Genomic DNA, 12,873 nt, shown 5'->3' with positions numbered 1-12,873 from the left:
CTGTGAACCCCTTGCTCACCTGGTATGTTTTCACCTCTCCAGCTGTTCCTTCCCATTATCCTCTGTAGATGAATCTTTCTTGGCCTGGTCCTCAAATGCTGATAGCACAAGCCTTGGTCCTCGGCCTGCTTTCCCTGTCACTCTAAACATTTTCTTTAGGTAGTTGGATGAGACTAAGATACCACACACAAGCTCTCAAATCCTGCCCAAGCATAGAGAATGGTAGGGGGGACTTGGCAGGCTCAGGAAGTGGCGTGTATCTAGTATTCATCAAGAACTTCTCCCCACACATAGTTCTAAGTGCTTTACACAGATAAGTGCATCAACTTCTTGTTATGAGTAATTGTGTACCCCCCAAAGATATGTTGAAGTCCTAACCTCCAGTACCTCAGAATGTGACCTTACTTGAAAACAGAGTCTTTACAGAAGTAATCAAGTTAAAATGAGGCCAGTAGGGTGGGCCTAATCCAATATGACTGGTATTCTTATTTTAAAAAAAGGGAAAATTAGACACAGAGACAGACTAGCAGAAGGAACACGATGTGAAGACGCACGGGAAGAAAATGGCTGTATGACTGGAGTGACGTATCCACAAGCCAAGGAATGACTGAGACTACCAAAAACTAGGTGAGAGGCACAAAACAATTCCTTCTCTAGTGCCTTCAGAGGGAGTGTGGCCCCGCTGACACCTTAATTTCAGACTTCTGCCCTCACAATACGTTTCTGTTGTTTTAAGCCACTCAGTTTGTGGTACTTTATTACAGCAGCCCTAGGAAGTTTATACACATCTCATGTCAAATCTATGAGATAGGTACTACTGTGAACATCCATCCTTTACAGCTGAAGAAATCAGGACAGAGAGGTTAACTAACCTGTTCAAGGTCACATAGCTAGTAACTGGTAGAGCCAGGATTGAAACCCTAGCTGACTGGTTCCTGAGCCTATCTACCCAACCACTATGCAAATTGCCTCAATATTTTGAACAGCATTGCTCCTAAGTTGAAAAGGGGGTGTATAAATAAATCTTAATATACAAATGGTTGAATAAATTATTGCATATTCACGCCACGAACTATCATGCAATCATTGAAAAGCGTTATTGTTGAGTAATAAAGCAAGCAGAGATAGTTGTGTGACATGATCCCATATTTGAAAATCAAGGAAGAAAACAATCCTTATACAGCTTCTGTCTGATTATAAGCATGTAACATATGTATATCTATATACAATTATGAGCACAGATTAAAACATGAAAGTGTTCATAGTGGTTAATTAGTACTGGTTATCTGTTGGAGATAAATAGTGGAGGAGGAAATTCAGTAAATAATAAATGTATTAGTTAGCTTTTTCTCGGTAATAAGCCACCCAAAACTTAGTGGCTTAAAACAATCAACATTTTAATCCACGATTCTGTGAGTTGTCTGGGATGGGTGGGGTGGATGGCAGAGCTTTTCTAGTCTAGGCCAGTGTATTACTATTGTAATCTATTACTATCTAACAAATTACCCTAAAATTCAGCAGCTTAAAACAATATCTATTATTTCACGGTTTCTGTGGGTCAGGAATTCAGGTGAGGCTCAGAAGGGTGCCTCTGGCTGAAGGTCTCTCATAAGGTTGCAGTCAAGCTGTAAGCTGAGGCTATGGTCTTATGAGAAGGCTAGACTGGAAAAATATGCTCCGAAACTCACTCATGTGGGTCTCCCCATAGGGCTGCCTCATGCTTCCCCTAGAGTAAGCCCTCTGAGAGTGACAGCATCCAAAATGGAAGCCCCCATCTTTCTGTAACCTAATCTTGGACGTGACATCCCATTACCTCTGCCTCATTCTATTCACTAGAACCAAGTCACTAATCCAGCCCAAACTCAAGGGAACAGAATTACACAAGGGTGTAGATACCAGGAGGTGGGGATAATTCAAGGTCATCTCAGAGGCTGCCGACCACAGTAGGCTTGACCATGGCTAGATGGATAGAATGGCTTCATTCACACATCTGGCAGATGAAATATGGTTGGTCTAGGGCACCTCAACTGGGATGGCTCATCTCTGCTCCATCACTGCTCCGTAAGGTCTCTCATCCTCTAACAGCATAATCCAGGCTTTTTCACACTTGGGCTCAGGATTTCAAAGAGCAGCAAGAGTGGGCAAACCTCAGTGTGCAAGTATTTCTCAAGCCTCTGCTTGTGTCATATTTGCTAATGTCCTACTGGCCAAAGAAGTGGCCAAATCCAGTTTCAAGGGCTGGAGAAATGGACTCTACCTCTTGGGTGAAGTGGCAAAGTCATATTGAAAGGTGGCATATATTCTGATGGTAGTGGCTAAAGGAGACCATCCAGACTTCTGGATTCTGGCTAGAATGTAGACACCTGAAAAGAGCTCCTATTCTTATAATTAGAAAAAATTCAGGTAATCTACAAAATCATAACTTTTCTTGAACTCATCATAGAGTAACCAACTAGCTTGATATATAAGACAAATGCCTCAAAGGAGACAGGAAGTTATCACTGGTCACCTATGGCAGAGCAGGAAGGAAGATGGGTCTACCACACCAGCAGTAAGAATTCAGCAAGAATTTTAAATAAATTTCTAAAGGCTGAGTGTGGGATAGTGTGAGAATATAGGACCTCTGAGAGCTGGAGACCTAGGTGTAGTTAGCCCCCATTTGCAGGTTCTTCTCCACAGACCTCCACTGGGTGCTCACAAGAAACACTGGGGATAGGGTGGGATTGGAGAAAGCCTCTCTCAGTGGTGTAGGCCTGCAAGGGGACAGCTGCTGATACAGAAATGGCACAAAGCCCCAATGGGGCCCTATTCCCCTACAAAACAAAAGCCTTAAGCCACTGGGGGAAGTGCAGCAAACCTTGTTGCCCACAGGACATAGGTGAAGATCCACTGTGGCTAGAGGAAAGGAAAAGGGAAAAAACCTTCCACTCACAGAGGAAGGGCAGGAAACCATCCTAGGCCCAGACCATTTAAGGCTTTATACTAATGGGGAGGGCAGGATCACCCTCCAAGACCTAGGGATACAGGGCCTGCCTAAGACTGAGGCTGGCCCAGGACAACTCCTGTCCCCCCACTCATCAGGTCACCAAGACCCAGGTAATAATAGAAGTCTACTACTAAGGGAGAAGCAAGAGCATAGCGAGGGAGTCTCTCTGAGATGCAGGCACACAGGAAACACCTAAAGGCAAGGGTGGTTCAGGAATATTGAGAAAAATTATCTGGAAAACCAGTGCCTACTCTAAGCACAAGGTAACACTAGAGAAATTTGAAGTCATTGACACACTGTAGGTAAAGAGAGCAACAAAACCTAAACCCAGCCTAAATCCTGACTAGATGGACTCAATTCCCCTATGCTAATGACCTATAAGGAAAGCAGCCATTATCTACTCCCAGGAATAAATATTTACCTTAGTTTCTACTCTCCTACATACAACATTGGACATTCAGCCAAAAATTACATGCAAAACAGCAAGAGAAAACAATCCACTGTCAAGAGACAAAGCAATCAACAGATCCAGACTCAGTTGTTCCAGTTGTTGGAACTGTCAAACAGGGAATTTAAAATAACAATGATTAATTAATATGTTAAAGAGGGTAGTGGAAAATGTAAACAACAGGTATGAACAGATGGGGAATTTCAGCAGAGAGAATGGAAATACTAGAAATGAAAAGAAAACATAACTGAGATGAAGAATGCCTTCAATGGGTTCATCAGTGGATCTAACAGAGCCAGGGTAGGGGTTAAAAATCAGTGAACTTGAAGATAGGTTAATAGAAATTATCCCAACTGAAACACAAAGCAAAATAATGACTGAAAACAGGCATACATATAAGGATAGAAATTTGTAGCATTTTCTGTCTAACAGTCTCTCTTCTGGTCATAAATTATTTACATTATCATACCATGCAAAATATGTTCACCTCCATTCCAAGACCTCTAAACGTTTATCCCAAATTATAGCATCAGGCTCAAATCTAAGACCTTAAGTCTTCTGCATCAGGTTCAGATATGGCTGAGGCTCCTCGGGTGCAGTTTCTCAGTTTCTTGATCCAGAGACCTGTGAGTTAAATGACAATTTATATGACCACCCCCCCCAACCCAACACACACACACACACACACATAAATATAAATACAATGAGATAGGGACAGGATAACTGCAACAGATACTCCCATTCAAAAAGGGGAGGAACAAGAGGCACATATGTCACTGTTCCATAATAATTCTGAAATCCCAGACAGCAAATATTGTCAGGTATCCCTGCCCCAGGGGCAAATAATGTTTCTTGCTTAGGTCACAGTTCTACCTGGGAATGGCTTCCCAGTCCATTTTAGTACATCGTTCTTGGGTCTTCTGAGACAGCCTTCTTTTCCCATAAGAAATGGCCCATGTTTGCAGCTGAGTAACTTTCTCAGCTTGCTTCCTGTTCACAGAAGTTAGAGAGGGGAGTCCAGAGGCCACTTTTCATTTTGGACTGTTTCAGTCCCTTTAAGTCCAACCTGGAGGTAGTTTTGCTAGTAAAACTCTATTAAAAATGTTAAAAGTTTCTATGAATCTGGTTTGTATTTACTCCGTGTCCCAAATGCGACATCAACAATTCTTTTTACCCTCCCTACTTTGAGCAGTGTGTCAGGCTACTGGGAAAATGTTGTGAAGTTTTAAGAAGCTGTTTGACTTAGCTGAGAGAGTCTCCTAAACTCCAACTTAAATATTTCACACATTTTAACAAAGGGTCTTAGAGCCACATCTACGATTTGATCTCTACCCTTGGGCCATTTTTTCACCTTGAGAATATTTTGGTGGCTGGAGAGACTGGAGATGTGAAGCAGTTATTTTCAACCCAGCCAAGTCCTGGCTTTTCTGTTATTTCTTCTGAATTCTGCTCACAAATGGAACAGTTATTTGCTTAGTTCATACTTTTCTTTCTGTATCTTATCACATGCAGCTAAAAGAAGCAAACTGATAATTCCAACATTCTGTTGGAAATCCCTTTAGCCAGATCCACAAGTTCATTTGGTACATTCTCTATCTTTACACAGAGGATGGTGACTGTTTTGCTATTTCTTTCCCTTAACTAAACAACACAGACTGCCATCTTTTCCAGCCTTTCTTAACAGTTTTCCTCATTGTTTTTCCAGTCTCTGCCTGCTGCCCAGGCCCAAAGCTAATGTCACGTCTTATGTTTTGAAACAATACCCCCAGTAGGCGTACACTTTTAGGTATTACTTAGCATTTGCTGTGCAACAGACTACCCCAAACTTAGTAGCTTAAAACAATAATCATTTTATTTATCTCATAATTCTCCAGGTTGGCTGGGATAACTAGTGTGGCTCTTCTGGTGTTGGCTGGCGTGGCTGGGGCTGGAGGTTGATGAAAGCCTCACTCCCATGTCTGGCATTTGGTCTAAGGGGCTTCAGCTGGCCTGGTTCATCTCTGTTCCATGTGGCTTCTCATCCCTCAGTAATCTGAGTTTCTTCACATGAAGGTCTTGGAATTCCAAAGAGCAGCAAGAGAGGGTAAGACTCGAGGCAGGCTTTACACACTTCCCCAGCATCTTCTTGAATCTCTTTGTTAATGTACATTGGCCAAAACAAGTCACATGGCCAAGCTCAGAGTCAAGGAGTAGAGAGAGAGCTCCACCTCTTAATAAGAAAAACAACAGAGTAATATTACAAAGAGGGGTGCATAAAAGGATAGGAGAGATCTATGGCTATTTTGCATTGTACCACAATGAAGGAAGATAAAAATACGATGTCATGGAAACCAGTATGAATGATAGGATTATATGTATGTATTCGTGTAAAATTATATCAGCAGATGTGTGTATATATAAAACCATAATGACTTTAAAACTGTGGATTCACATGAGCAAAATATTCAATAGGAAACATATTTGATAGACACAATTACATTAAATCCAAAAAAAATTTTTCAATTCAATTATTCCTCCCATTGTGCAATGTGTTCTGCTGCAAATCCTCTACAGAACTGAGAGCAGGTCTACACATTAAATATATCATTTTGTTGTCCTACCTTTTGTTTTGTTGCCACTTTAAATTGCTTAATATAACACAGTAAACATTACAGTCATTTATATAATTTTGCATACTCCATCTATAAAGAATTTGATAATAACTTGCCTTATATAATACTTTGTACAGGAAGGCTTTTCCTAATGCCTCAAACTGACAGCGTTTTCCCTGGTATGAATTTTATTATATTTTGTGAGGCTGTGAAAATATGGAAGTTCCCCTTCATTCAGTGCATTCTTAGAGGGTCTCTTCCAAATAATTTTTCTCCTCTCAGGTGAAACAGCCTGATGAATTCTTTTTATTATACAATGTATTCATATATGATCGGTCTTGGTTGAATTTTATAATACACACTTAGACCTGATTTCTGTGATAAGGTTTTCTCATTTTCAAGAAACAGGGTTACTTTCATGTATGAATATTGCGATGCATACTCAGAACTGATTTCTGAGTGAAGCCCTTTCCACAGTCACTACATTTATAGGGTTTCTCTCCAGTATGAATTGTCTGGTGTTTATTGAAATTTGACCTGTCAGTGAAGGCTTTCCCACATTCTGCACATATATATGGTTTCTCTCCTGTGTGAATTCGCTGATGTACTTTGAGATGTGGTTTCTTGGAGAAGGATTTCTCACAGTCAGAACATTTGTAAGGCTTCTCTGTAGTATGGATTCTCTGATGTGTAATTAACTCTGACTTCTGGATGAAGGCCCTCCCACAATCAGCACAGACATAGGGTTTCTCTCCAGTGTGAATTGTCTGGTGTTTATTAAAATTTGACCTGTCTGTGAAGGCTTTTCCACATTCTGCACATATATAAGACTTCTCTCCAGTATGAGATTTCTGGTGAGTATTGAGATTTGACCTGTTGGTAAAGGCCTTCCCACAGTTAGTGCATATATAGGGTTTCTCTCCTGTGTGAATTCGCTTATGCATCTGGAGTTGTGACTTAGAAGGGAAAGATTTCCCACAGTCACTGCATTCATAAGGCTTCTCTCCAGTATGAATTCTTTGATGTGCAATCAAGTGTGCCTTTTGGATGAAGGCCTGCCCACATTCAGTACATATGTAGGATCTCTCTCCTGTATGAATTCTCTGATGCATTCTGAGCGTTGATTTTTGGGTAAAGGCTTTCCCACACTCACTGCACTTGTGGTGTCTCTCTCCAGTATGAATTTTCTGATGTACATTGAGGGCTGAGTTGAGGGAGAAGCCTTTCCCACATTCACTGCATTCATAAAGTTTTTCTCCAGTATGGGTTGTCTGATGCCTAAGTAGAGATGACACTTGGAAAAATGATTTTCCACATTCACATTTATAGGGTTTTTCTCTAGTATGAATTTTCTCATGCATAATTAATTCTGAATTTTGGATGAACGCCTTCCCACACTCAGAACATATATATAGTTTTTCATCTCTATGAACTCTCAAATATATACTGAGTAGTGGCTTCTGTGTAAAAACATTCACACATTTGCTAAGTTCATGAGGTTTTTCCATAGTATGAATTCTCTGAGGTGCAAAGAGGTGTGACCTCTGGGTGAAGATCTTCCCAAGTTCAGTACACATATTTGCTTTCTCCCCAACAGGAAATTTCAGATTGTGACTGAGTGCTTGTTTGAGGCTGAAGACTTTTCCACATGGATTGCTGTCACAGAATTTCACTCCTGTATGTGTATTTTCATGGTTAGTATAAGAAGAGCTCTGGGTGAAAACTTCATCGTGTCCAATAATTTTATCAAAGTTCTTTGTTGCATTGTTTTTATTATGAATAGGTACATCTAAATTATACTTTAAACTCTTTCCAAATGAGTCACGTTTATGGGATCTTTTCTGTGAAGGAATACAATTTGGGCCTGGATGAACAAATTTTCCACTGTCTTTATATCCATAATCCCATTCTGTATTCAATATTTTCTTATTGATGAAAGCAGCATGACTCAGAGGTTTGTTCTGTTTTTCCTGATAGCTTTTTATCTGTTCAGCACCGTGCCACAGTTCTTCTAAAATGGAATACAATGAATCATCTCTCGTATCTTCACCCTCCATTTCACTATGAAATGAAACTTTTCCAGAAATTCTTTTTTGTGAGGTCTTAATCCCAAACTTTTCATCTAAAAAGAGAATGAAAAAGTAAAATTGACACAAAGAATAGACGGCAGAAGATTAAAAGGTACACATAAATTAATCCAAATTGAACACAGGGAAACCAGTAAATTTGATGATGATGATGACAATGACAGAAAATACATATATAGCACTTATTATGTGCCAAGCTCTTATATGACATGATGTTCCAGGCACTGTTCTAAGAAATATATATATATGAACTCATTTAATCCTTTCAAAAGCCCTATGAGGTATTTTCTATTATTATTCACCATTGTAGATAAGGAAAGTGAAGTTCAGAATGATTTTTTATATATATATATATATATATACATATATATATATATATTCAGTATTGGAGATTGGAGTTCAGCTAAGCAATCTAGCTCTATTTTGGTAGGGGATATCAAGTAGGGTGAAGTGAAGATTAAACAGACAAGGGTTTAAAGGGGAAATTTCTGTGGAGAGCCTAGGCTTGAAGGGGTGACTCAGAGTCTAAGTCCTCATTAGCTTGGCTTGAAGGGGTGACTCAGAGTCTAAGTCCTCATTAGCTTTCAATTCTAAATCCTCACTTATCTCACTGATTCTTGCTTATTAGCAACAATATCAAATTAAGGTGATAAAAAAACAGTTAAATTTGCTAAGAGAGTAGATCCTAAAAGTTCTCATCACAAGGAAAAATTTTTTCTTTCTCTTTTTTGTATCTATATGATATGGATGTTAACTAAACTTACTGTGGCAATCATTTCACAATATATATATATCCAGTCATTATGCTGTACACTTTAAATTTATACAATGCTGTATGTCAATTATATCTCAATAAAACTGAAAAAATTAATTTATTCATGCCTATAGGAAAAATATTGTGATCACAGCCATCTTGACCTATACAAACAATAAATGGATGTCTATACTCCAACTCTCCATCCAGGTGTTATTGTTTTCTTGGAACAAAAATTATATATATTTAACAAGAAGTACAAAATCAGAGAGATGACACACCAACTGTGGTAGACTGAAAGCTGCCCACTAGAATCTGTTTCATCATTCTTTTGCAATAACAGAGTAGTAGCCAGGCATATGGCTGCCTAGTCATATAACATTTCTCAACCTCCTTTGAAAATTGGTGTGGCCATGTGACAATGTTCTAAACAGAATGTGAGAGAAAAAAACGGGTGCTACCTTCAAACCAGAGCATTGAAACAGTAGGCATGTTTTCTCTATACCTTCTTCTACCCTCTTGCTTACTAAAACCTGGACTTGACAGCAACATGGATTCAAACATGCAGATGCCACAAAGAATCCAAGAGACAGTGGAGTTGAGTAGTGGAAGGAACCTGGATTCATAAATAAGCAGGAGCAACTAGGTTTTCCAATGGCCTGTGATATTAGAGACTTTATATAAGAGAGAAATAAAATTCTGTATTTAAGTCACTGTATCTAATGCTCTCTTTACTACTGTGAATTATCTTTAACACAATTATTATACCATTCTTGCCCAGAGTGGGAATCACAGATTGTTCCATTACCAGTACAGTTCATGAGACATATGCGAATCTCAATAATAATTGTAAAATGAAGAATTACACACTATCTTACCAGCAAGGGTTTTTAGATACTGAGAATGCTCTGAATCATCAAATCCAGTTTTCCCCTGTTAGTCATTTTGATACTGTACTCTGAACACATCTCCCATATAAAATCTCATCCTCTTATTCTTTTTTTTTATTTTTAACATCTTTATTGGAGTATAATTGCTTTACAAGGGTGTGTTTGTTTCTGCTTTATAACAAAGTGAATGAGCTATACATATACATATATCCCCATATCTCCTCCCTCGTGCATCTCCCTCCCACCCTCCCTATCCCACCCCTCTAGGTGGTCACAAAGCATGGAGCTGACCTCCCTGCGCTATGCAGCTACTTCCCACCAGCTATTTATTTTACATTTGGTAGTATATATAAGTCCATGCCACTCTCTCACTTCATTCCAGCTTACCCTTCCCCCTCCCCGTATCCTCAACTCCATTCTCTCAAGTCCATTTTCTATGTCTGCGTCTTTATTCCTGTCCTGTCCCTAGGTTCGTCAGAACCACTTTTTTTTTATTCCATATATATGTGTTAGCATATGGTATTTGTTTTTCTCTTTCTGACTTGCTTCACTCTGTATGACACACTCTAGGTCCATCCACCTCACTACAAATAACTCAATTTAATTTCTTTTTACGGTGGAGTAGTATTCCATTGTATATATCTGCCACATCTTCTTTAACCATTCACCTGTCGATGGACACTCAGGTTGCTTCCATGTCCTGGCTATTGTAAATACAGCTGCAATGAACATTGTGGTACATGACTCTTTTTGAATTATGGTTTTCTCACATATATGCCCAGTAGTGAGACTGCTGGGTTGTATGGTAGTTCTATTTTTAGATTTTTAAGGAACTTCCATACTGTTCTCCATAGTGTCTGTATCAATTTACATTCCTACCAACAGTGCAAGAGGGTTCCCTTTTCTCCACACCCTCTCCAGCATTTATTGTTTCTAGATTTTTTGATGATGGCCATTCTGACCAGTGTGAGATGATATCTCATTGTAGTTTTGATTTGCATTTTTCTAATGATTAATGATGTTGAGCATTCTTTCATGTGTTTGTTGGCAATCTGTATATCTTCTTTGGAGAAATGTCTATTTAGGTATTCTGCCCATTTTTGGATTGGGTTGTTTGGTTTTTTTGATATTGAGCTGCATGAGCTGATTGTAAAGTTTGGAGATTAATCGTTTGTCAGTGGCTTCATTTGCAAATATTTTCTTCCATTCTGAGGGTTGTCTTTTCGTCTTGGTTATGGTTTCCTTTGCTATGCAAAAGCTTTTAAGTTTCATTAGGTCTCAGTTGTTTATTTTTGTTTTTATTTCCATTTCTCTAGGAGGTGGGTCAAAAAAGATCTTGCTGTGATTTATGTCATAGAGTGTTCTGCCTATGTTTTCCTCTAAGAGTTTTATAGTGTCTGGCCTTACATTTAGGTCTTTAATCCATTTTGAGTTTATTTTTGTGTATGGCATTAGGGAGTGTTCTAATTTCATACTTTTACATGTAGTTGTCCAGTTTTCCCAGCACCACTTATTGAAGAGGCTGTCTTTTCTCCATTGTATATTCTTGCCTACTTTATCAAAGATAAGGTGACCATATATCTGTGTGGGTTTATCTCTGGGCTTTCTATCCTGTTCCATTAATCTATCATTCTGTTTTTGTGCCAGTACCATACTGTCTTGATTACTGTAGCTTTTTTAGTATAGTCTGAAGTCAGGGAGGCTGATTTCTCCAGCTCTGTTTTTCTTTCTCAAGACTGCTTTGGCTATTTGGGGTCTTTGGTGTTGCCATACACATTGTGAAATTTTTTGTTCTAGTTCTGTGAAAAACGCCATTGGTAGTTTGATACGGATTGCATTGATTGCTTTGGGTAGTATAGTCATTTTCACAATGTTGACTCTTCCAATCTGAGAACATGGTATATCTCTCCATCTGTTTGTATCATCTTTAATTTCTTTCATCAGTGTCTTATAGTTTTCTGCATGCAGGTCTTTTGTCTCTTTAGGTAGATTTATTCCTAAGTATTTTATTCTTTTTGTTGCAATGGTAAATGGGAGTGTTTCCTTAATTTCTCTTTCAGATTTTTCATCATTAGTGTATAGGAATGCAAGAGATTTGTGTGCATTAATTTTGTATCCTGCTACTTTACTGAATTCATTGATTAGCTGTAGTAGTTTTCTGGTAGAGTCTTTAGGATGCTCTATGTATAGTATCATATCATCTGCAAACAATGACAGCTTTACTTCTTCTTTTCCAGTTTGGATTCCTTTCTTTTTCTTCTATGATTGCTGTGGCTAAAACTTCCAAAACTATGTTGAATAACAGTGGGGAGAGTGGGCAACCTTGTCTTGTTCCTGATCTTAGTGGAGATGGTTTCAGTTTTCACCATTGAGAACGACGTTGGCTGTGGATTTGTCATATATGGCCTTTGTTATGTTGAGGTAAGTTCCCTCTATGTCTACTTTCTGGAGAGTTTTTATCATTAATCGGTGTTGAATTTTGTCGAAAGCTTTTACTGCATCTATTGAGGTGGTCATATGGTTTTTCTCCTTCAATTTGTTCATATGTTTTATCATATTGATTGATTTGCATATATTGAAGAATCCTTGCATTCCTGGGACAAACCCCACTTGATCATGGTGTATGATCCTTTTAATGTGCTGTTGGATTCTGTTTGCTAGTTTGTTGAGGATATTTGCATGTATGTTCATCAGTGATATTGGCCTGTAGTTTTCTTTCTTTGTGACATCTTTGTGTGGTTTTGGTATCAGGGTGATGTTGGCCTCACAGAATGAGTTTGGGAGTGTTCCTCCCTCTGCTATATTTTGGAAGTGTTTGAGAAGGTAAGGTGTTAGCTCTTCTCTACATGTTTGATAGAATTCGCCTGTGAAGCCATCTGGTCCTGGGCTTTTGTTTGTTGGAAGATTTTTAATCACAGTCTCAATTTCAGTGCTTGTGATTGGTCTGTTTACAGTTTCTATTTCTTCCTGCTTCAGTCTCAGAAGGTTGTGCTTTTCTAAGAATTTGTCCATTTCTTCCAGGTTGTCCATTTTATTGGCATATAGTTGCTTGTAGTAATCTCTCATGATCCTTTGTATTTCTGCAGTGTCAGTTGTTACTTCTCCTTTTTCAAGACT

General features: G+C 38.8%; 1 protein-coding gene across 1 annotated transcript in view; it reads right to left on the bottom strand.

The window, feature by feature from the left end:
* Positions 1–4,866: 4,866 nt before the first annotated feature.
* ZNF81 (zinc finger protein 81) overlaps positions 4,867–12,873 on the bottom strand; it is a 66,053-nt gene continuing 58,046 nt past the window's right edge. Inside the window, exon 5 of the mRNA XM_065900956.1 lies at positions 4,867–8,147. Within this exon, the coding sequence (XP_065757028.1) occupies positions 6,442–8,147 (1,706 nt within the window). The 3' untranslated portion in view covers positions 4,867–6,441. The remainder of the gene's footprint in view (positions 8,148–12,873) is intronic.

The sequence above is a fragment of the Phocoena phocoena genome, chromosome X (assembly GCF_963924675.1).
Source record: "Phocoena phocoena chromosome X, mPhoPho1.1, whole genome shotgun sequence".
NCBI lineage: Eukaryota > Metazoa > Chordata > Mammalia > Artiodactyla > Phocoenidae > Phocoena > Phocoena phocoena.
The sequence above is the reverse complement of the archived record's forward strand: the minus strand, read 5'-3'. Positions and strand labels throughout refer to the sequence as shown.